Here is a 24,558-nt window from a genome sequence, read left to right as displayed (position 1 = left end):
ATGCACCTGTCTCGAAACAGGGGAAGGGGGAAAAAATACATGTCATCTATGCACTTAAATAGCGAATGGAGGATGCTTTTCCCGTGGTTCATTTTCATGCCAGCCAGGTAGGCTATACTCCTGTTGTAAAGAGAAGCAATGTGCTTAATATTAGGAAAGTTGAGAAATAAATATAGTAGGCCTAGCCTATAGAAAGCTGATGGGATCCTCCTCTTTTTAATAGAGGCCATCAAAACTCTGTTTTCTCACTCAATTGCATAGCCTATAGAAATGTTGCACATGTGCTCATGGGCTCTCATGAAGGTTTTCGATTACAATTGCATTGATGTCAGAGTGATTAGAGGGACAACAGAGTGATAAGTACCAGGCAGTTAGCAAGTTTGGTAGGCTACTACTAATGACCATCAGCAGCATCAGAGCTAGGAGAAGCCTAGTTTCCATGAATAAACGGTCATGTGGAATTTGACCGCTGGTGTGGCGGTAATATGGTCACCGTAACAGCCCTACGTGCACCCCTTGGGGTCCCCAGGACCGAGTTTGGGAAACACTGACTAACTGTCAGAGCAACTCCTTTCTAAGACGCAGTAACGTCTCTCTGTTCATTTGTGAGGGGACCCTCCCGCTTGCCCTCGCCGTCCGCCTCGCCATTTGTCATCATCAACTATTAATTACATCTCCTCACTAACGTTCTCGCGCCACGACCGCCGCCATTCGCCGTTATTAATCCGACGTGACTTTATACCTCGTAGTACCATTATCGCTATTACAGATGGGGCTGTAGCTATTAGAGATTCTATCATGGTATACTGTAGCAAATGTCTTAGATGAAACCGTCATCATTATTGTTTCTTAGCGCTGCGAGATGATAAATGGCATTGGGTATATTACAAATGATTTCGAGGCGAGATAGGGGCATGTACATGTGTAATTCAAGGTCAAGTGTGTTGTTGTGCAAGGGGGAACAACAAAGTTTGGATAGGATTGGATCGTCGGTCTCTCACTAAGTGTTCGGCCAGATTCCATGCGCTTCCAGGTTTGGATAATGGGTTCTCATCTAAGCAGTTATTTGTTAAGTTTGAAATGAATCTTGTTATGCTTTTTCAGAATAATCCTTCATTTGGAGTCTATACACTGATCACAAAGCTGCTCTATCTGGAGCATATTATTTGAAATCCTTCAGAAATAGATTCACACCAAGGATAAAGAGCAGACAGCTTAACTATTCAATTTCTAGCTTTTTAAAAGACAATGGTACTGAGTGGTGTGAGCAAACAGTGACTGAATGATTGAGATTAAGGCTCACATGAATAAAGTATAATAAACTGTCTATTAACATTTGAATCTACATCAATTGAATGTGGTATGGATATGCCCAATTTAATGTACCGGTATAAAATATATACAAGTCAATATATATTTAAAATGATTCCAAGGCCATTTAAATTTAAACGTTAGTGTTTTACCTCTGGCTCAAAGATATCATGGATGTGACAGAGCATTGAGAGCAACTGAAGATAAAAGCTAAATTTTGTGTCTCAACATAATTTATGGTTTGGTATTGGTAGGCCTAAACCTAAATAAACCTCAATTTTGTGCCTTTCCCCACCCTCTCTTTTCTCAGGTTCACTGCAGCCTACGTACCTACATGTCTATGGCCTACCTTAAACTCAGGCTCTGCTCCACTCTACCAAACAAACATCCTCCATTTTGTACCTTCCCCATCCTCCCTAACTCAGTTTCCCTGTACCTATCTATATCTACATCCCCTACCTTAAACTCCAGCTCCATGCCGGTGACGTGCTCGCCCGTCTCCACCTGGGCCAGCTTCTGGATGTACGAGTACAGGCTCCTGGCCGCCACCTCCGTGTTGCCGCACGCCACTGCCTCCAGCAGCGCGTCGTGGATGAAGCTATACTGGTCCTCCGTCTGCACCATGTAGTTTCGCTGCGAGCGCATTAGCGTCACGTGGCCGTAGATGTCCACCGTCTTCTCATGCTTGATGCGCTCCAGCATGGCGTCGATCACAATGAAGCAGCCCGTCCGCCCAACACCCGCACTGGGAGAGGAGGGAGAGAGGATTGGAAGGGAAGGGGGGCATAAGGGGGAGGGGGAGAGGGAGAGGGGAAAAGAGGGAGCGAGAGAAGAGAATGGGGAGAGGGGGAGAGATAGACAGAGAGAGAGAACATTAGGGATTGGGCTTTAAAATCACATAAAACGGACAGATACAATTTCATCACAGATCAGGTATTTGAGATTTATCTTCCATTGTGGATTGCTTTGACAATGTTATTATTTTTGTTATTTTTTAATACTTAAAAAACTATATTTATTGAATATTTAAAACATACAATATACTTGCAGTGAAGCCGCTCAGCAACTACATCACACGAGTCATCTAACAGACTCCCATCCAGAGCGACACACAGAAGCAACCCAGGGTCAACGCCCTGCTCAAGGGCACGTTGACAGATCTCCCACAAGGTCAAAAACGGGGACCCAAACCAGCGATCCGTCAGCCACCGGCCCAAGCTCCCAACCGCCAGGCCATCAGCCCTCCAAGATCCCCCCCACAGTTCCCCCAAGAGCTGCCCCTCAACCATCCGAGACCATGCGAGTTGAAGATAAATACTTTTACTAAGAGTATTAGTATATTAGTAGTTGACTGACCCGGTCTCTCCAGATCTCCCAACAGTACTATTTCTAGGGTCAATTTTAGATCCATTTTATGCATTTTCAGCCATTCCTGAACCTGAGACCAGAAACAGGCTACCTGAGGGCAATACCAAAACAAATGGTCTATTGATTCTATATCCTCACAACAAAATCTGCAGAACTTCGATGATTGTATGCCCCAAATATTCAACATTTTGTTGGTGGTAAGAATTCTATATAATCATTTGCTGAAGTCTTGAATCTTTGGTTGTTTTATATATCAACTCATACCATGGAATCGGTACATCAAAAATCTCTTCCCAACTATTTTGCAATCTGTATGGCACAGCTGTCAACATCCTAGTCATCAAATACTTTCCTATTTATGCTATTTTTATTCCTCCGCAGGTTTTGATCCTTTATATTGGGCAGACAGACCAGTTCCCTACCTCCTCCCACTGCCACCTGCCTCCTCCATTTTTGGGGTAATGCTATAATCAATTTGTTGTAATCTTGGATTGAGCAGACCTTCCCATACAATTCTGATAACTCCATGAAAGACATAACTCTACCATTTAAATTTACAATATAATTTAAAAACAAAACATATTTCCAATAAATACAGGTCTTTAATCAACCAGCACATTTGAGTTCAGCCTTAATATTTTTGTAATACTTGTTATATCTTTTCAAGGGGATGAAATTGAAATTGTAGCCAGCTCTGCAATGCTTGTTTGAAAAAGACAGATACTTTGAAAGAAATTTAATTTTCAATTAATCGAAAATTAGACATGGCAATCTGCACAAAGGCAAAAAGGCCATTTTTAAACAATGGATGAGCTTTTCTTAGTAATCTACTTGAGAAACATTTAGGGTTCAAGTAACATTTTTGAATAGGTGATGCTTTAAGAGAGAGGTCTAGTGCTTTTATATTTAATAATCTCAACCCACCCAATTCATATTAATTATATAGATAGGCACACTTTATCTTGTCTGGTTTAGTTTCCCAGATAAAGCTAAATATTTTTTCTCATATGTAAGTGAGTGAGTAAACTGAGATATGACTAAGGAGTTAATCAGGGCAATTTTTCCATAAATAGACAGGTATTTACCGCTCCGTGGTTGCAGGATCTTGTCTATTTTTACAAGTTTTCTATTGAAATTCATTGTGGAGAGCTCATTTATATATTTTGTGATATGAATACAAAGTATGTCTACTTCAGCCCATTTTATAGGTAAACTGCAGGGTAATGTAAAAGTTCCAATACGTAATATTGTACACTTATCATAATTAAGTTTTAGTCCAGAGAGTCCAGAAAAGTTCTCTAGATCTTCAATGAGACATTGCAGGGATCTAGCTTGCGGACTTAATATAAAACTTGAGTCATCGGCATACATGGACACCTTCGTTTTTAAGCCTTGGATTTCTAATCCTCTAATGTTGTTATTTGATCTGATTTTAATAGCTAGCACTTCGATTGCCATAACAAATAGATATGGTGACAGCAGACACCCTTGTTTAACTCCTCCTGACAATTCAAAACTTTCTGAGAAGTAGCCGCTATTTACTATTTTACACCTGGGGTTGCTATACATTACTTATACCCATTTTATATAATAATGCCTGAAATTGAAAAAATCCAGGCATTTATAAATAAAATCCAGGCTTACTTTATCAAAGGCCTTTTCAAATTCCACTATAAATACCAGGCCTGGCTTCTTAGATGTTTCATGATGTTCTATTATTTCTAGTAGTTGTCGTATATTATCTCCAATGTATCGTCCATGTAAAAAACCTGTCTGATCAGGATGAACAATACCTTGTAAAACCTTTTTAATTCTGAGTGCTATGCATTTCTCTAGTATTTTTGCATCACAACATTGAAGTGTAAGAGGCCTCCAGTTTTTAAGATTGACTGGATCTTTATATTTGCCATCTTGCTTTGACAATGTTGGCTTGATCCAGTCATGCTAATACATTTACATTTCAGTCATTTTGCAGACACTAATAAAGTGAGTTTGGATATGAATTTGAAAGAGAAGGATGGAGGGATGCAAGGGGTCAGGGAGGAGATGGTGACGAAAAGAGTGATGATACCAGAACACATAGAGCGTTGGAGAGAGAGGGCGGAGCAGGAGAAAGATGCAGAACAAGAAGAGGAAGAGAAGGGCATGAAAGAGAACGTGAAGACATAGTTAATAGGGAGCGAGTGTGTATGTGTGAGAGTGCATGTGGGTGTGTGTGTGTGAGTGACTCAGAGCCCTGCAGTCTAGTGTTAACACACTGGAGAGCTATGACCTTCACTTTACTCACCACTCTATTACTGTTCTACCAGCACTGCATGACTGGATCTATGCACTGCACCGTACAAACACACACACACGCACACACACACGCACGCACGCACACACGCACACACGCACGCGCGCGCACACACACACACACACACACACACACACACACACACACACACACACACACACACACACACACACACACACACACACACACACACACAAACACACAAACACACACACACACACACACACACACCCTTTGAAGCACTGATGTGTATCGTGTGTATTGTAAAGTGTATTGTTCACCCTGTTGAACAGTGGTTGTGTCATACCTCCTGACTTGGGAGGGCAACTGTACAAAGACCACAGATACAAAATAACATAGATATCCAACGCAATAAGCTCATGACTTAAAGGCTAGAATGCCACAAACCAACAGTGTTTAGACCATAGAAATAGAATGAAACACTATGGTTTAGATCAGATTTGGTAGGTTCCCACCGACAACCCACCTGGTTGAACCCTTGTTTGTTGCCATGGCAGTAAACGATTTAGTACATTCAATTCAGAGCATACATACTGTGAGTGAGGATATCTTTCCAATAAAGATTCATAATTTATCTACTACCATGCTGTGTGAACAAAGATACTGTAAGTATGGATCGAATCCTAACGGCAACCTTCACATCAATCATGCATGGATGTCAATGGAATATTTACGGTTACGATTTGGCCTCTGTAATCTGAGGTGCTGGGTCCATGGTTCATTGGAAGAAAGAGAGGAAACATTGACACTGGCTCTGCAGTACCACACCTCATTGAACTAACCTATTTGAATCCTTATTGAGTCTAATTAACCTAGTTGAATCTCAACCTAGTTGAGTACTTATTGAACAGTAGTTGAATGGGGTGAAACAAAAATCTGCACCAAACAATGTGTGGCCAGCCAGAAGTATTATTTTCATATACTATATACCCTGCTGTGAAATCTGCTGGGTGTATCTGTCCACTATCTGTAGCTGTGTAGTGTGTTTGTGTGTGTGTATGTGTGTGTATGTGTGTGTACCAACCTGCAGTGGGCGATGATGGGGCCTGCGTCAGGGGGGTTACAGGTCTTGACTCTGCGTAGGAAGGCCAGGAAGGGGGTGGGGTACTCGGGGACCCCGTGGTCAGGCCACGCCGTGAACTGGAACTGACGTACCTCCCGCTTCTCACTGGAACCATTCTGGAGGGGCAGGAGAGAGAGATGGGGGTTCATTCAACATGTGTGTGTGTGTGTGTGTGCGAAACAGCTCTGATTTCAAGCCTCCAAATTAGTGTCTATCAGACCATTCATTTTTGCCTCGATACAAACCCATTCCAAGAGCAACGTGCCTCCTATTCATATATATGACATAGCATGTCACTATCTTAGCTACTTGCTTAGACAATTGTAGGGTATGCATCTTTATACCGCAAAATCTGTTCCCCTGTCTGTGTGCCAACCACAATAAACAGAGACATAAAGAGAGCGATAATAATTACGCATTGGAAAGCTGTCTAACACAGGAGAGAAAAAAAATGTGACGGCAAAAAAACTAAAACAAAATGAGAAAAAACACCTCGCATTGCCCTGCCCTCTAGTTTTCCCTTTTCCTTTTTTCCTGGAAGCTCTTTAAAGCAATCGTTTGCATTTCAATGCAGCGTTTTCTGCTTTCCTCACAGACTTTTCTGCTGAATAAATGAATAAATAAATGCAGTAATTAAAAGCAAACTGACCTAGTTTGCGGGGATTTGTCTATTTTTTGTCTATTTATTTCCTGGGCCATTCCACTGGTTTTGTGTTTTCTGCTGTGGATGTGCTTCTTTCTTTGCAGGGAGGGATAACTAGCTGGCTGGCGCCCAGATTATTTTTAAGAATTTATCACTCGTCGGGAGGGTTCTGTGTCACTGCAGAATATGCATACATATAGATGCCTGTGTGTGTGTGTGTTACAGACTCTCTACAAAGCAACTACGGCAACCGGAGAACAGAACAATGAGACACCATACCAGAAATAAGAAGAGAGAGTAAGAGAGGGAATGCTGGGAGAGAGAGAGAGAGAGAGAGAGAGAGAGAGAGAGAGAGAGAGAGAGAGAGAGAGAGAGAGAGAGAGAGAGAGAGAGAGAGAGAGAGAGCGAGAGAGAGAGAGAGAGCATGCAAGAGACAGAGAGAGAAAGACAGAGAGAGGTGGGGGGATACGAGACAGCTGGGGAAGAAGAGAGAACATGGAGAGATGTGTGAGGGATAGAGGGAGGTTAAGAGAGAGATGGAATAGCAGCGTGTGGAAAGAATAGAGGGAAGAAAAAAAAGGGGGGGGGGAGCAAAAGGGGGGGAAAGGGGGGAGTGGAGTATAGAGAGCACAGAGGGATCAAGAGGGACGGGTCAACAGGATGCTGTAAACTAACAGATGTGTACACCAACAAGCCCAAAAATTCTAACCAGCCCAAAAGCACCAGTGCTACTAGCTAGCCTAGCCTAGCTCCTCTACTTAGCTCCAGTATAAAGCAACAGAACCCGTTAGCATAGTGTTAGCCACGTAGCACTGAACCTAACCAGCCCAAAAGCACCTGTATTACCAGCTAGCTAGCTAGCTAGCTCCCCCTAGCTCCAGTACACAGCAGTCTGTTAGCATAGCATTAGAGTTTAGCGTTAGCACTGTGCTCCATTTAACAGAACCAAAACATACCGCCACAGACGTCTTAAAGGGCCCACTTAATGCAGTCGTATCTTTTAAAGAGACATTTCCTTTTTTAGCTATACACTTTTATGTTGACCGCCAAGAGTCGGTGGTGGGTGGGATATGAAAAGTCTGCCAATTATGCATGTAGCATTTTCTTCCACTCACTTAGCTAAGTGCTTCTATTTGGCAGACCAACATTAAAAGATGATGGACAGTGAACAAGAGAGGAAGAAGGGAGAGGTCTGGGAAGAAGGAGAGAATGTAAATAGTTTAAAGGGAGAAGGAGAGAGAGGGAGTGAGAGGGAAAAGTGGATGCAGAGAGGGAGAGGAAAGAGAGAGAGAGAGAAAGAGAGAGACGCTTAAATGAGATAGGGGTAGAGAGAGCGAGAGAGAGAGAGAGATTGAGAAAGAGATAAAGAGAGAGACGACCCAAGTAAACAATTTCCCTCTCCTTTCCATCCTTCACCTATTCCTCACCATTCTGTTGTTTATTTGCTTGTTGGATGCAGGAGGAGGATGTTGTGTTGAGTGCTGGCTACGAGAAATACGCTGTTTGTGAGTTTGACTAGGAAAGCCAATACAATACAAGGAGACAGACAGACAGGCTCCTGAAAGGCTTGCTCTCCCCAGGGCCCACCAGGCAAGACTCTGCATACAGCAGCATATTACAGCTCATATCGCATTCCTGACATTTCTTATTCCTCTCCTCACATTATTTCCACATTGGCTTCTCCTCAGATGGCCTCACAAAACACACAAACAAAGCCTCCACTGAAACAATGACACGGATGAAAGAAACATGGGGAGTGTTCCACCAAGCCTACCAGAAGGCTATATTGCTTTAAACTACTGCCTGATATTTTCAGTTCTATAGGGGGCCTAGGGAGTAGTAGGAATATAACAGATGACAGTCTGGACTGGAGTGGTATAGTGTGCAATGTGGATACTTAGGAGTGGAGTGTAGAATAGTAGTAGGGAGTGTGATTCAATGCAGTAGTGCAGTTTGAAGTGTGTAGTGTAGTGAAGTATGTTTTGCCCGTGTGTACAGTACTCTACAGTGTGACTTGCAGCACAACATCGTGTGAAATTAGTTTCAGTATGGGTGGAGTAAAGCTGTGTACTCACTCGTACACTACAGTGTGACTTAAGGCACAACATAGTGTGAAATGAGTGTTTATGCAGTATGGGTGGAGTAAAGTTGTGTACTCACTCGTACCTTGTGCAGGGAGAAGGTGCGGACGCAGAAGGTGGCCAGCTCTATGGTGTCCAGTAGAGTCACCTGGGTCATCCCATAGGTCTCTGTTCCTCGACTGGGCCAGTACTGGTCACACTTGATCTGAGGAGAGAGGAGACGAGGTGGGTGAGCACACACACACCTAAACACACAACAAAGGCAAACTACGGCATTCATTCACACATATACACACACACAAATAAACGCAAACACGCACGCACACACGCTCACAGAACACACCAGCGCCCGGTTTCCCGATAGCGATGGAACTTAAGCTTACGAGTGTTTTAACGATGCATCATTCCTATAAAGGCAGAAGAACTCACATGCGCTTCCCAAACACCAAATAGGGAGAACTTTCTATAAGTTCGTAGTCGGAGCTTGTGTCGATACAAATAGGATCGAAAGAAAGGCAGCACTGCTCTCGGATCATCTTTCTCCATTCACATCTTACCTTAACATTATAATTATTCCACACTACTGACGACAGATCAGCTCCTAGAGATAGGCTATCACCTACATGGCTGCAAATATTGAGGTGTCTTATTCTAATGCTTACCCTATAATAATAGACTATTGTATATTTGGTACATCATTGCGCACATGTTGTTACACATCACAAAATATACTGAGTATACCAAACATTAGGAACACCTTCCTAATATTGAGAACAGCGTCAATTCGACGGGGAAAGGAATCTACAAGTTGTCGAAAGCATTCCACAAGGATGCTGGCCCATGTTGACTCCAATAATTCCCACAGTTGTGTCAATTTGGCTGGATGTCCTTTGGGTGGTGGACCATTCTTGATACACACGGGAAACTGTTGAGTGTGAAAAACCCAGCAGCGTTGCAGTTCTTGACACAAACCACCTGGCACCTACTACCATACCCCGTTCAAAGGCATTTTTTATCTTGCCCATTCACCCTCTGAATGGCACACATACACAATCCATGTCTCAATTGTCTCCAGGCTTAAAAATCTTTCTTCAACCTGTCTCCTCACCTTCATCTACACTGATTGAAGTGGATTTAACAAGTGACATCAATAAGGGATCATAGCTTTCACCTGGCTTCACCAGTCATGAAAAGAGCAGGTGTTTTTAATGTTTTGTATACTCAGTGGCAAAAATGACAGACAGTCGCCTACAATTAACAAAATAGAACTCAATTGAACGAACATTAAATTGATTTCAATATGATTGGAATACATAGGCCTATGTAGCCTATACTGTATTCATCTTCATTCAGTCATCTTGGTTTTCGCTTGTTTGTAACAATTGCAAAGACATTGGCAACTTTTTATTCGTAGTCAACTTCGTTCTGAAGTTATTGGCGGTCACAGAGAGACAGATAAACATCTTGATTCTATGTTTAGCAGAGATCTTCTATGTGTGAAGTGACTCGGAAGGGCAAAAAAATAATCTAACAACACATTTACTGTTCTAAGAATGGTCTGAGGCATTCAGTAAATAACAAGCGTTTTCAAGTGCAACTTTAGTAATGATGGTTTTGAGAAACAGCTCTGAGATTTAACGATGCTCCTACGAACGTTCTTACGATGAACTTAGCCTTAAGATGCTTTTGGGAAACCGGGCCCTTGGCTGCCTTCACATTTTCTACACTCCAGGTAAATAAACAGAGAGAACGGGGGAATGAAAGGAAAGAAGAAGTGTCAAATCAACTCCTGCCCTGTAGGCTTCACCTACAATCATTAAACCCCTCCCCATCCCTCCATCCACCCGTCCCCCTGCCTCCCCCTAGCAACAACCACCAATCAATCAAGGATGGGTATGTTTCCCTTTCAGCAGAGATCCACACAGTGTGTCCAAGACAGCTCCCCCACCACTCCCCCTCCTCCACCCCAACACTCAGTCACCCTATCCATCCTTTCCTTCCTAACCTAATGAATATTCATTCAATACGCGCCAACCCCTCCCCCCCGATGCGATGTGACAGCTAGTGCAGGAAACGCATCGCTCTAACGCTCTCCTTACGTTCACAGTCAACGCTCACCGCCTGCTAACCATGATGGTATCTGACAGGGGCAGAACGCACATGACGGAGGGATAGGTAAATGAATAAAAAGGGCAGAGATGGAGAGGGATAACAGAGAATGAGGTAAGATACCTGAGGTAAAGAAACCCCTTTTCGGGTGTAGAGGGGTTGTAGGGTTGGTTTCTAAGGTGGATTCCTTGGCATTCTTCGTATTGTTGTAGGGCCATTCACAATGCCTAGGCTGATTATGGCTTGCATACAGACAACAACATTGCACTAACCAGAAATGATTCTGTCCCTGTGCACTTTAAAGTGACTCTTATACTTTCCTCAGTTACACTGCAGAATTTCAAAATAGTTTTTCTGTAAAGTCTGTTTTGGTCAGAAAACAAGCCTAACACTGATCCAGGGGGAACACCAGATTCAATTCTATAGTTACTTACCCGTGATTTCTCTTCCAGTCTGGTCATCATGACCACAGTGGCTGCCCTCTGTTCCCACACCATCCTCCAGAAATCTCCAAACGTCTCGGGCAAAGGACCCTGCGTTGCGATGTAGGCATTCTGCTTCCTGTAACCGTCTATGTAGTTGGCGTTGATATAGTCGCTGCCTATGATACCTGGAAATGGAGAGAAGAGAGTAATTGAGTTGAAGAAGGGACAATCTCTAGAATGGTTGGTTGTTAATAGGCCAAGTGGCCAACTTTAATGGCTCAGGCAATTTTCAGACTTCGCTGTGTTCTTATTGCTCTTATTACTGTGTTCTTAGGTCACTGTGTGCTCTCGCTTTCCACCTTTCTTTCTGCCTCTCAATTTTTTTTATTTCCCTCTTGTCTTCTCCCTCCCTCTCTTTCTCTCTTTCTTTACGTTTGATTTATTTATTTCTCTAGCCTGGTGTTGTGGTTGTGATTTAGTGTTGATGCTTGAGTGTGCAGTAAGGAGCGTGGGGCCTGGGGAGTAAATCAGTGCTCAGAGCGGTCCTCTCTCCGCCATCGCTCTACAACCGCCACCACGGCCTGTCACACACACAGGCCACACTAAATCTCAGCTAAAATAGCCCTCCCGCACGCAGGCTGGGCGAGTGTTTGAGTCAGAATAAGCCCTGCGGTGTGTCTGATTGTGTGTCGATGACATGTGTATGAAATCGAGCACACAGCCATGCAATCTCCATAGACAAACATTGGCTGTAGAATGGCCTTACTGAAGAACTCAGTGACTTTCAACGTGGCACAGTCATAGGATGCCACCTTTCCGCCGTGTCAGTTCGTACAAATTTTGCCCTGCTAGAGTTGCCCCGGTCAACTGTAAGTGCTGTTATTGTGAAGTGGAAATGTCTAGGAGCAACAATGGCTCAACCACGAAGTGGTAGGCCACACAAGCTCACAGAACGGGACCGCAGAGTGCTGAAGTCTGTAGTGTGTAAAAATCGTCTGTCCTCGGTTGCAACACTCACTACCGAATTCCAAACTGCCTCAGCACAAGAACTGTTTGCCGGGAGCTTCATGAAATGGGTTTCCATGGCCGAGCAGCCGCATACAAACCTAAGATCACCATGCGCAATGCCAAGCGTCGGCAGGAGTGGTGTAAAGCTCTGTGCCATTGGACTCTAGAGCAGTGGAAACACGTTCTCTGGAGTGATGAATCATGTTTCACCATCTGGCAGTCCGACGGACGAATCTGGGTTTGGCGGATGCCAGGAGAATGCTACCTGCCCGAATGCATAGTGCCAACTGTAAAGTTTGGTGGATGAGGAATAATGGTCTGGGGCTGTTTTTCATGGTTCGGGCTAGGCCCCTTAGTTCCAGTGAAGTGAAATCTTAACGCTACAGCATACAATTACATTTTAGACGATTCTGTGCTTCCAACTTTGTGGCAACAGTTTGGGGAAGGCCCTTTCCTGTTTCAGCATGACAATGCCCCCATGCACAATGCGAGCTCCATACAGAAATGGTTTGTCTGACTGGCCTGCACAGAGCCCTGACCTCAACCCCATCGAACACCTTTGGGATGAAATGGAACGCTGACTGCGAGCCAGGCCTAATCGCCCAACATCATTGCCCGACCTCACTAATGCTCTTGTGGCTGATTGGAAGCAAGTCCCTGCAGCAATGTTCCAACATCTAGTGGAAAGCCTTCCCAGAAGAGTGGAGGCTGTTATAGCAGCAAAGGGGGGACCAACTCCATATTAATGATTTTGGAATGAGATGTTCGACAAGCAGGTGTCCACATACCTTTGGTAATGTAGTGTAGGTCTATCTTTGTGTGTGTGGGAGTGTGTAAGTGTGTGGGTGTGTGGGAGTGTGTAAGTGTGCGGGTGTGTGAGAGTGAGAGAGTCAAATGTAGCTCATCTTTCCTCTCTGTCAAAAATAGCCATATATAGCGTATATAATAAATGGGAGCTCTGAGAATAGCATCCTTATAGTCTCCAACGTAGTATCCTCCGACCAATGTATCTATCTTCAACCAGGCAATCTGTAACCTCAATGAGTCTACTAATTGTATTTACTTTTATCTAGACTAGAGTCTACTCTTTTATCAACTAATAAAAGATGCTTGAATGTCACACGCCTTCCTTTATCAGACTTATAACATACTAGTAATAACTCTTAAACTCTAAAACGCTTCAACAGACTGCAATGGCGCTCGAAAAGTCATGTTCCTTAATTGACGTTTTCGCACTCAAGCAACAAACAATGAAACACTCGACTGGGCTAATTTAAGAGTAGGGAGATACGACAAAGAGCGCGGCAACAACCGTGGGGGGGAGACAGAGAGAGAGAGAGAAAGAGAAAAGGCAAACGTCATTAAAAAGAATTCCACGTCGCACAATGTGATTGTGGTGCATTGGCGTTAGTCATAGCTAAGTGAACAGCGAATGGCTGCATACATGAATTGTTCTACTGCTGTGACTAATGGCAAAATCACTGCACTGTAAAATGGAAATTTCAGACTTGATTAATTTATGTATTTATGGACGCTTTGCCAGGGATGATTTTGTTATGCGTGCTGTCGCACTCTTAAATTGGGCCTATTGCAAACTGTCAAAATCAAGTCGAAATGGATAAGTCGCAGAAAAAGGTCGAGAGAGGTTGAGAGCCCAGCAGGATTGAAGGGTGAAGAGTTCACCTGGCTATGACTTTCACTGTTGAAGCGTGAGCTCATCTGACAATGTCCTAAAGACTACTTTGTTTCTCAACTATGCACAAATGGTCATTTCATAAGATCAAATAAGATGAGACAAAAGAGTATTGGGCCGTCAGTCTACCTCAAACCTTGGTCTGCAGGACATAATAGACCAACACAGAGCATTGAAGTTGCAATTGGTGGGGTAAAAAGTCCCAAAAAGTGTCTAGTCTTACCTTCGATGGGTGCAAGGATGACGCGGGAGTGGTCATAGGCGATGACATTGGCATAGCGGTTTTTGGGCTTGTTCACCTCCAGGTTGGAGTGTTCCCATGTGAACTGCTGGCCCGGATCGATGGACTGTGGGAAAAGATAGAACACATACGCACACACACGCACGCACACACACACACAAACATACACACACAATATGACACCCTCAGAAAGGAGACGAAAGAAAGATATAGAGAGGGAAGGCACAGAAAGGAACACAACAATACAGAGAGAGAGAGAGAAAGAGAGAAAACTCAACAAGGGAACAACAGCCTCATTGGCAGCTGCTCGGTGCCCACTTCAAATATAAGTAGCTCTGTAGCTCAGCTGGTAGAGCACGGCGCTTGTAACGCCAAGGTAGTTGGTTCGATCCCCGGGACCACCCATACACAAAAAAATGTATGCACGCATGACTGTAAGTCGCTTTGGATAAAAGCATCTGCTAAATGGCATATTATTACATTATATAAACGCCTGCGCAGGTGGCTTTATCAAGATCTTTAATGTTGACAGTGCATAATGGCAATACAAATATTGAGAAGGTGGCAGCACTTCTCTTAGGGAGAAAGAGGGGGAATCAACCAGGTTGCTGGGCCTCGACACTGCTGGCAAGACAAATGCTGCCCGCGCTTGGAATACGAGATTTCCGGATAAATATTCTATTCCCTTGTCAGGGTAATTTAGTATTCCATTATGATTCGGCGCTCGCTCGCGGGCCCTGGCGCTAGCTTGAAGGATGTTTTTGGTTAGGGCCTGGCGCAGGGAACAGAGATTGGGGCTAAATAAAGTCCAAATAGGAGCCTGATGTAACAGTTTACCCACAATCATCACAGTGAAATAACAGGCAGCCAGCTCGGCACGAGGAGAACCTGCTCACATTGTCACTGTCTCTGTCTCTCTCTCTGCTCCCGCCCTTCTCTTTCTCTTTTTCTCTGTCTGGTCTCCCCTGAGGCTGACTGGGATTATTTTGTTTGTAGTAGCGCTCTCTTGAAGACGTGTGTGTGTGTGTGTTTGTATAATAGGGTGAGTGTGGTTTCTACTTTAACACTCCCCTTCCTCCTCCACTTCCCCTATCCTGACAAAAAGGTGTTGCCAAGGCGATGAGTATGAGTGAGAGCTCCCATCAAAAGGGGACGGGCCTTTCTGGGATGGGGCATGTTGGTGCTGACACCTGAATAATTAGTTACTCCACCTCCTCAGTACATTCCATAGCTTTAGGCGATGATGGACCCTTTGAACAAGTCTCCTCCCCTTCCCTGTTTCCGAACCTCCACCAGCTACCCCTGCTATGTTCATTCTCCGAAAATATGCCGCCCCTCTCCCTCCAGCTCCTGTACTGCAGCCCTGATCATTAACCGAGCTCCCCTTCCTACCCCTCTCCTCTCTACGCTTCCTTCCCTCCCTCCTCCTCTCCTCCCCCCTCCATCCCGCCCCGCTAGAAAAACCAATCACTCAGAGCCCGAAGAGTCCGGGCTTGGCAAGCCAAGGCGCCCAGATGAGCAGCCATTCATCAAGAAAATAACAAAATGAAAATTACACTTCTCCATTTAATTTGGTCATTTATTTTTCTGCGGGAGCGAATGGAGAGGGTAGAGGGGGAGCGAGACGGAGAGAGAGAGAGGAGTGCACCGTAAGTAACATTCCTTTTGGAGCCAAGTAATTAAGAACTTTGCGTTGTACCAAAGTGTTCCGAAGTGTCAACAAGTCACTTTTCCCAAACCCTCACCGACGACTCGATACCCTTGTCCTTCTCTGCCTCGCCAGTGTGAAGGGAAGTCGATTTGGTACACGGTCCAACATAGATTTATAAATAATAGATTAAAAGAAGATGTACTGTATGGCTGCAAGCAGTCATTATCCCAACATCCACCACCATCCACCACTGGTTTAACTGTAGTTCTCCTGTTGGCACCCAGTACTACAGTACCCACAACTGTCCCTGGTGCAGCTCTGATGCTCTGAGGGAGGATATTTCTGTATGCAAACAAGGGCTGATTCAGCGATCCTGATTTCTAATCAGCGGCAGGTTCATTTATAACCTCCCTGGCTGCACTCAGGGCTTCGACAGCTCGGCTTCATGCTCGCCCGATGCCAGTGTATGTGTGTGTGTGTGTGGATCCACCATGCTGCAGCTTAGAATCTTAAGGGTGGCTGACAGACCATCCGTTGACTGGTGTGGGACTGGGCGCATTGTGACGGATTAAGTGCTCAGTGATTTTTGGTGTGATTATGAAATTGCATTGGGGGAAGGGTTGCCTGGAAACCCAACGTTAAAGTATAGAATGTGTTGTTTCATTATATTGGGCCCAGTTGAAGAGGATGTGATGGAACTTTGATTTATATTACAACGCCAACTTTGATTATATCGCCAACTTTGACTAGATAACATGCCACTACAATGCCACCAGCCAACTAATGGCTGATGGACATACAGTTAATTCACTAAAACCTTCGACATACAGTTAATTCACTAAAACCTTGGAATCCCAGTAATCTCATTCCACCTCGCTCAGGGGTGAAGTTTCTCCTAGGTACAGATCAAGAATTAGCTTCCCTTCCCCGAACCCTAACCTTAACCATTAGTGGGGAAAATACAAAACTGACCCAAGATCAGCGTCTAGAGGCAACTTCCCCCTACACCATTATACCTCACCAGAGACCCAGCTTTAACCCTTACCCCCTGACCCCAGCACACTCACCTCATACTCCTGGGAGAGCTTCAGGTTGTCGTTGGCTTTGAGATGCTCTGTGTGTTCAGCCAGCTCCGCGATAGGGATGGGTGGATGATTCATCATACCTGTTCACCACACAGATGAAGAGAGAGAGAACCGAGGGAGGGGGGAAGGAGGGATAGAAAGACAATGCATCAGTACAGCTGCCATGGCATTCGAAGTGAGAGGCTAAAACCCTCCAAATGTTAAGAGAATGACAGGACAAGGGTTTGGGGAGAATGGGGGTTGTGGATAATGCAGTTCTGCTAGCTGCAGTGGAGACGGAGGGGGACGGGGGGACGGAGGTGGGGTAAGTGAGAAAGCCTTAAATGACAAGGGAGGGGGGGAATACTAGGGAACATTCTGGAATTCAAACACACGGTCCGTATGGAGTTGATGGGTGATGTTAGGGAATACAGTCGAGACCAGGCCGGAGCTCAACATTTTTATTCTGCACACTCACTACTATTCCCCTTCATAATGGCGCACAAGGTATAGGGCCGCAAATAAAGGACAACCAATGGGTGATTGCTATGGTGAGAAAGAACCCCCCGACCAATTACCGCTCAAGTCTACAGAGAGACGCAGCTTTTAATAGCTTGGCAACAGAGACAAGGCAACAAACCTCGGTTTTTGAATGCACAATAATAAAAGAGAAAAAACCTTTGGAGCCAAGATGATGCAATGTTGACATAAATAGTTCTTCACTCCTCAGTGCACAAAAACAAAAGGAATTATAGTTTTTATGCTAGGGTAAGAGGAAAAAGCTAGAGCTTTCTCTTAACCATGTCACAGTGACAAGGAAGTGCTATTAACAATAGCATAAAAGCTGCCTGTGAAAAACCTTTTCACATTCAGAGGCGCAAATATTTAATACTGGAGTTAACTCAAATCGTAAATAACATCACCTCATTGTAGAGTGGCATTTCACACAAAATAACAACACTATTTTCCCATCAGCCTGGAAAACCAAGGCCTCTGTCTGTTAAAGTATTTTGACTTGTTTATTGAAAAATTTATTTAGATTAAAACAAGCAGTCAAAATGTTGCCACAATGAAGTACATCTACATCACTGCATCTATAAACTAACTAAATACTGTCTACGAAGTTCAGGGGTTAGGGGTCAATGGTCAGGGGTTAGGGGACAGTTGACGAGCCCTGGCCTGGGGTTTGAGTTGGATGAGATGGAGGAGGGGGAGGGGTCAAGAAGGGGAAGGTGATAGTGACAGTGTGAGTGACGCGGTGACGCAGTGAGCTGCTCCACTCCAGTCAGCCAAGGCCAAGCAAGCATGACGCTAGGATCAATCACAGACACCCTTTTATGGCTTTCAGCCGGGCCATCCAAAAAAGCAGCCAAAAACCTGGGCCCCTAAGATGGACGCCCCTCCCCAGTCTCCACACCATCCAAAATGTCAGAACCTGTGTAGTCGGTTAAAGGCAATTTTTGCATGGTCTCTGTAGCACTCCACCGCCACTACCGCCTTCCAAACTGCCCTAGAAATATAGTAATATTCAAACCAGCCTAGTCAGTAGTGGGGACATTTTAGCTACTTTTTCTCTATAGCTCGCCAAGTGCACCAGGCAATGTGATGTAACATTATCTGCGGGGCAGTGTGTGTACACTGGAGCTAATCCATTTAGGAGCATAATGCTGGGTATGTAATGGAATACGGTGGAGTCATATTGTTGGCCTGTCCCTGGACATAGCCCCGGCACGGAACTTAACACTAGTCATATTTTTAAAAGGTGCTTAAGCCCACTTTGTTGCTTTCTGCAAATGGAGGTCAAAAGTTGCCTAAATCTTGATGACGTACTTGGGCGTGCAAAATCGGTGTAATCAGATTAAGCATCCTAAATTTATCCCATTCGCGTGGCGTTTAGCGTCCTCCCGAATGTCGGCGGGATCACAAATGTTTTGTTTCGTCGGGGAGGGGACACTCGACACTACCTGGCATCATTCCCAATTAGTGATGGTAATTTTTATAAATGAAGGGAATAATGTTACGTCGACAATTACATGGGGATTAGCAGAGATTATAGGGATATAACAGGGATATAGGAGACACAGGGACTAATGGAGGTTGAGGCACTGAACACCACCATTCTAGTTGATGACTGGACATGCTGTGTTGTGTTAGAGGACTGGTTCAAAGGTGAATCACACTGTAGATCTTCTAAAGACCCACTGATTGAATAAGACCCACTGATTGAAGTTATTATTGTATTATTATCAGTGCTTAAAGTGGAATGAAAAAAGTGCCTGTACTCATTTTAGGTGCCGGTGCTCAATTTAATTTGTTCATATTTTAGAGCATTAGAGATGTAGTGGTCTCTGTAGCTCAATTGGTAGAGCATGGCGCTTGTAACGCCAGGGTAGTGGGTTCGATCCCCGGGACCACCCATACATAAAAATGTATGCACACATGACTGTAAGTCGCTTTGGATAAAAGCGTCTGCTAAATGGCATATTATTATTATATTATTATGTAGTTGAAATTTTGAGGTGCCAGCACCGGACAAATTCAAGCACTGATTATTACACAGTTCAATAGCATGTCTTAATTTTTTCAATAACGAACCAATCTGACGATCCTTTGTGAGGCCAAATAAAACAACCTTCTTAATACTCCTTTAAGAATTGTTCTGTTCAATTATTTATTATCTTAAGTTGAATTAATAGACACAACCTTGCATGGGAAGAGCAGTATTAGCAAGCCCCGCTGATATAGATGTATTTGGACAAGTTCCTACATTTGTTTGCTCACACATCAGTTTCTGACTGAGCTAACATCGCACGCTACTTTCCTATGGCATCAGCTGGAAACGCGGTGTTATTAATCATTGCCGGATGGTGCATTTATTAACACCGAACGTGGTTTAAAAATGGAATATTAACTTAGGCTGTCAGTTTGTTATCCCACAAACTCAAAGGGAAAAAGTATGAGGAGCTATAAGCGAAATTGAACGGACGCAAATGTGGACGCTCCCTCCCCTTATTTTCTCATTTGAAAAAAACGAGAGCAGCTTGTTAGCAGCGAGATCAAAAGCAGTGTGTGCTTAGTGTTCCAGTGGCAGACAGTGTGCACTCACACACTTAGTACCTCAGTTCCTATCTACAGCCAATCGTACTGCCTTAGATGTACTGTAAGTGCAGGACAGTGCTACTGCCTGCGGAGGCTACGGTTTAAGTGTTTGGTTTGGAAAAAGGAACTGTAACCCGGGATATACAAGGTAACGTAGGCCCACTGGCATATGTTAAACTAGTAATAACTGTATTTATTTAAACTTATAGGAAATGTATATGAATTGGACTGATGTCTGCTTCATTACTTTAACAAAAGCAAGGACGAGTAAATAATAGCTGTCTAGTATAAGTTTACTGGAATTCATTTGGGCTCTCAGTCTGTTAAAAACAAGCAATAAATCTAAACTGGTTTTAATTAATACACCCCACAATGCATTGCAGATGAGCAGACTGGGTCATGCTCCGAGTTGGTGCTTACGGAGATTTTGATTTTTGCCTACTGGAAGCTCCTAGAAAAGGCATTTATAGTCCATTTTCATCTTGAATACTGCCTAACTCAACAAAACATTCTCTGTATCAACACACACAGTGGGGCTGCATCTGAAATGGCACCTATTGGCACCCTATTCACTATTGCAAATTTTTTGACCAGGGCCCATAGGAAAAAGGTGAAATAGCACAAATTTAAGCACCCCCCAAATCATTATTATTATTATTATTATTATTATTATTATTATTATTGGGCCTGCCAAAGACAAACGAGTTGATCGCATCGGAATTGTTTTCTTATCCATATCCTCATTTATACACAGCCGCAGTGTGCACTCAGTGTGTATGTGTATTTACTCAGAGGATATTCCATTTCTAAACTTGGACTTTGGCACGGGCCAATCACATGTAAAGTCCCCCCCCTTCTCCCATAGTTTTCCCCTCCAATATCGAAGTAGTCCCTCTGTTTTTTTCACAGCAATCAACAGCAGAGATCAATGGGCACGGAGAAACACAACTAGCATCTAATTAAACATTTCCAATCTCCGATCCGCAGTCAATACGGCTGGGAAAAAATTATTCCTTTTGATAGCCCCAGCCACTGGCCTGTTTATATATGTTTATTTATATATAAAAGGGAAGACACTCTCAGCGTGTCTCGGAGTTGGAGGGAAAAAAACTATTTCTCATTGCTCCTTTTCTGCGAGAGGGAGACGATCAGATGTCGAACCATCGTTTGCCAGGGTCTTTAATTAATTCCGCTCGTTATCTCGTAGACTGCAGAAAGACCCAGTCAGTTCAGATTGGAATTGAAGCAGTGGTGGGGGTGGAGGGAGGGGAGCAAGGGGAGTGAGAGAGAAGACAGAACTCCTGTAAAAAACCCAGCTTAAATCAGCAGAAGTGATCGCAGAGGTTACGTATAGTGGATTAATGCGCAGCCAAACAGCTTTGTGTGAATAACGTAACTGAAAATCCAACCAAAGTCAAAACAGCTGGGTTACGAAAGAAAAACAAGGAAATTAGTGCTGAAATTGCAACGTGTGGGAAATAAACTTTGTAAATGGGGGCAGTGCTAGAAAATCAAAAATAATGCGAGAGGACAAACACAGGAGCTAAATGCGTAGGGACTAACTTTCATAGTCAAAATCGGCTTCACTTAGAGGACTGCTCAGACCAGAATCTGTGAAGAATAGCAAACATAAAAAAGAAAGAAAAACTTGTTTAAAAAAATGCTGAAATGCAAAGGCAACTTAAAAAATCCTAAAAATGGACAAAATGATAAAAGGCGAAGAAACACACATACAGAGAGGCAAAGTATCTCAATCCTTCACTTATTCACCAATGTTTACCAATGTTATTAATCACTATTCTTTGTGTTCTTTTTGTACAAATCCTTCCCTGTCCTGAATTATTGAGGTCCTTCACAGGGGGTCCTGAGTGTTGGATTTGAAGCCAGCCTGTCAGACAGGCAGGGGGAAAGTAGGCCACACATTTCAGCAGAATACCTTGACCCTCCTCCCACCCACTGTCAAAATCAGTGCCGCGGTGGCAGCGCAAGCTGTTTGTTTGGCACAGGCGTCCATCACTCCTGCCCGTTTGAAACTCCTCTATCAAGCTGCCTGGCCATAGTGTGGGTCAGAAATTGATTTTGTTTCTCGTACATAAACAGAGGTAAGAAAGTTACTGTCATAAAAGAGAGCGAGAGAAAGAAATACAGGAAGAAAGGAAGGGAAACGGCTTATATTTCTTCTGAAAAATGAATGCTGAAAAGCCCTTTTGTTCAGAAGTCTGAGCTGGTGCGAATGGAAGCAGTTGTGACAGTTCAAAGTCTGTCAAGAAGATTCATGAAGGTAAAGGCTGCGTCACAGCTACACCCTCTCTCTGTCTGTCTTTCTACTTAGGCCGTGGTCCTCACACCTGTCTGTTTGGTCAAGGTGAGGTCACTGAAGCTCGGCACTGCAGCTGCCTATTGCTCTGGACTCAAAAGGAGTGCGAATTCAGTTTCTGGGCCACAAAAGCATTTCAATTGAATACACTCATGGACCGCTAGCACACAGTAACCCAATGAAGCATAGATGCATATCCTAGATTAAGTTCAAATGCTGCAGCAAATACAAATACAGTACACTGCAAGGGCACTCTGTGGTGAAAAGCCTGAGTACATGAACTCATTTTTAGCGTTGTATATTGTTGCCAACTGTAGCCCTCAAACTCCATTGTACGGAGAACAACGAACACTTGGCATTTGAGTAAATCGTCACTGTTATAAGAAAACCTTGTATCGCCCCCAAAAAGCTTTCAGGGAACGGAGAAACTGCCATATTTGACCATTTATGAAGACACAATCACAAAACTTTATTTCCAACAGCTACAAGGTTTTCTTCCAACAGAGACAAAATGTACTTCTGGTCGTGTGCACAAGAGAAGGCAAGGAAACGAAACAATGGATGTGCACAAAAGGTGGCGACCAAAAGGTTACAGGTCATCTCATTGGAAGTCCTCAGAGCACACGGTTTCCTGTCCTCAAAGTGTGACCTTACAAACCCTTACCACACTTCAGAGATGAGTGGGTGGGTGGGTGTACCCAAAGGGCTAACTCCTAACTAAGATTCATCCTTCTGTGTCATCCCGTAAGTCATCCAGTCAGGCTTCTCTGAAGTGAGAATCTGACTCAATTGACAATTTCCATGAAGAGAGACTGGGCGTAATGAGAAAGGTCAGGAAATTAGCAGACAAGTGCAGAAAGAGGGGGATGAAGACATGTGACATCCCCTTCCTCTGATTTCACTGTGACAATAACTAATTAAATGTAGAGGGGGGCCGACAAATCTCCGGTCTACAAATTTAATTTATCATTCCGTCGGTAACGTGTGTGTGTGTGCCACCTGATTTCGATGACTCGTGGAAAGACAGTGTAGTTAAACATGAAGATGAGGCGGTTCCGGATTAAGTGTGGGGTTGGAGCATGTATTTGTGTGCCTTCAGAAAGTATTCACACCACTTGACTTTTACCACATTTTGTTGTGTTACAGCTTGAATTTTAAACCAATTAAATTTAGATTTTGTGTCACTGATCTACACACAATACCCCATAATGTCAAAGTGAAATTATGTTTTTAGAAATGTTTACAAATTAATAAAAAATTAAAAGCTGAAATGTCATGAGTCAATAAGTATTCAACCCCTTTGTTATGGCAAACCTAAATAAGTTCAGGAGTAAAAATGTGCTTAACAAGTCACACAATAAGTTGCATGGACTCTGTGTGCAATAATCGTGTTTACTGTGATTTTTAAATGACTACCTCATCTCTGTACCCCACACATACAATTATCTGTAAGGTTCCTCAGTCGAGCAGTGGATTTCAAGCACAGATTCAACCACAAAGACCAGGGAGGTTTTCCAATGGTTCGCAAAGAAGGGCACCTATTGGTAGAATGTTGACTTTCCCTTTGAGCATAGTGTAGTTATTAATTACACTTTGGATGGTGTATCAATACACCTAGTCACCACTTTCAGCAGGTAATTCAACAATTACCTAAAACACAAGGCCAAATATACACTGGAGTTGCTTACCAAGACAACGTTGAATGTTCCTGAGTGGCCTAGTTACAGTTTTGACCTAAATCGGCTTGGAAATCTATGGCAAGACTTGAAAATGGCTGTCTAGCAATGATCAACAACCAACTTGACAGAGCTTGAAGAATTTTTAAAAGAATAATGTGCAAATATTAAACAATCCAGGTGTGTAAAGTTCTTAGACACTTACATTTACATTTGACATTTTAGTCATTTAGCAGACGCTCTTATCCAGAGCGACGTACAGTTAGTGAGTGCATACATTTTTCATACTCTTCCAGAAAGCCTCACAGCTGTAATTCACTGTAATTGCTGCCAAAGGTGATTCTAACATGTATTGACTTAGGGGGTTGAATACTTATCTAATCAAGATATATTAGTGTTTTATTTTATATATTTTTTAAAATAATGTTTTAATTTTTCTTCCAGTTTGACATTACAGAGTATTTTGTGTAGATCGTTGACAATTTTTTTTCA

At 43.4% G+C, this 24,558-nt stretch overlaps 1 protein-coding gene across 23 annotated transcripts in view; it reads right to left on the bottom strand.

Moving 5' to 3' along the window:
* Nucleotides 1-24,558, bottom strand: part of LOC121532940 (receptor-type tyrosine-protein phosphatase S) — a 225,496-nt gene that overhangs the window by 18,615 nt on the left and 182,323 nt on the right. For 11 of the 23 annotated variants that reach the window (XM_045226526.1, XM_045226525.1, XM_045226527.1 and 8 more), the window contains 7 exons: nt 21,637-21,684; nt 16,978-17,075; nt 14,242-14,365; nt 11,327-11,502; nt 8,863-8,988; nt 6,021-6,175; nt 1,771-2,056 (listed from right to left, as the gene is read on the bottom strand). In XM_045226526.1, the coding sequence (XP_045082461.1) occupies nt 1,771-2,056; nt 6,021-6,175; nt 8,863-8,988; nt 11,327-11,502; nt 14,242-14,365; nt 16,978-17,075; nt 21,637-21,684 (1,013 nt within the window). The remainder of the gene's footprint in view (nt 1-1,770; nt 2,057-6,020; nt 6,176-8,862; nt 8,989-11,326; nt 11,503-14,241; nt 14,366-16,977; nt 17,076-21,636; nt 21,685-24,558) is intronic. The other 12 variants (XM_045226537.1, XM_045226538.1, XM_045226540.1 and 9 more) reach the window with 3 other exon arrangements.

The sequence above is a fragment of the Coregonus clupeaformis genome, chromosome 17 (genome assembly GCF_020615455.1).
Source record: "Coregonus clupeaformis isolate EN_2021a chromosome 17, ASM2061545v1, whole genome shotgun sequence".
In the NCBI taxonomy this organism is placed as follows: domain Eukaryota; kingdom Metazoa; phylum Chordata; class Actinopteri; order Salmoniformes; family Salmonidae; genus Coregonus; species Coregonus clupeaformis.
The sequence above is the reverse complement of the archived record's forward strand: the minus strand, read 5'-3'. Positions and strand labels throughout refer to the sequence as shown.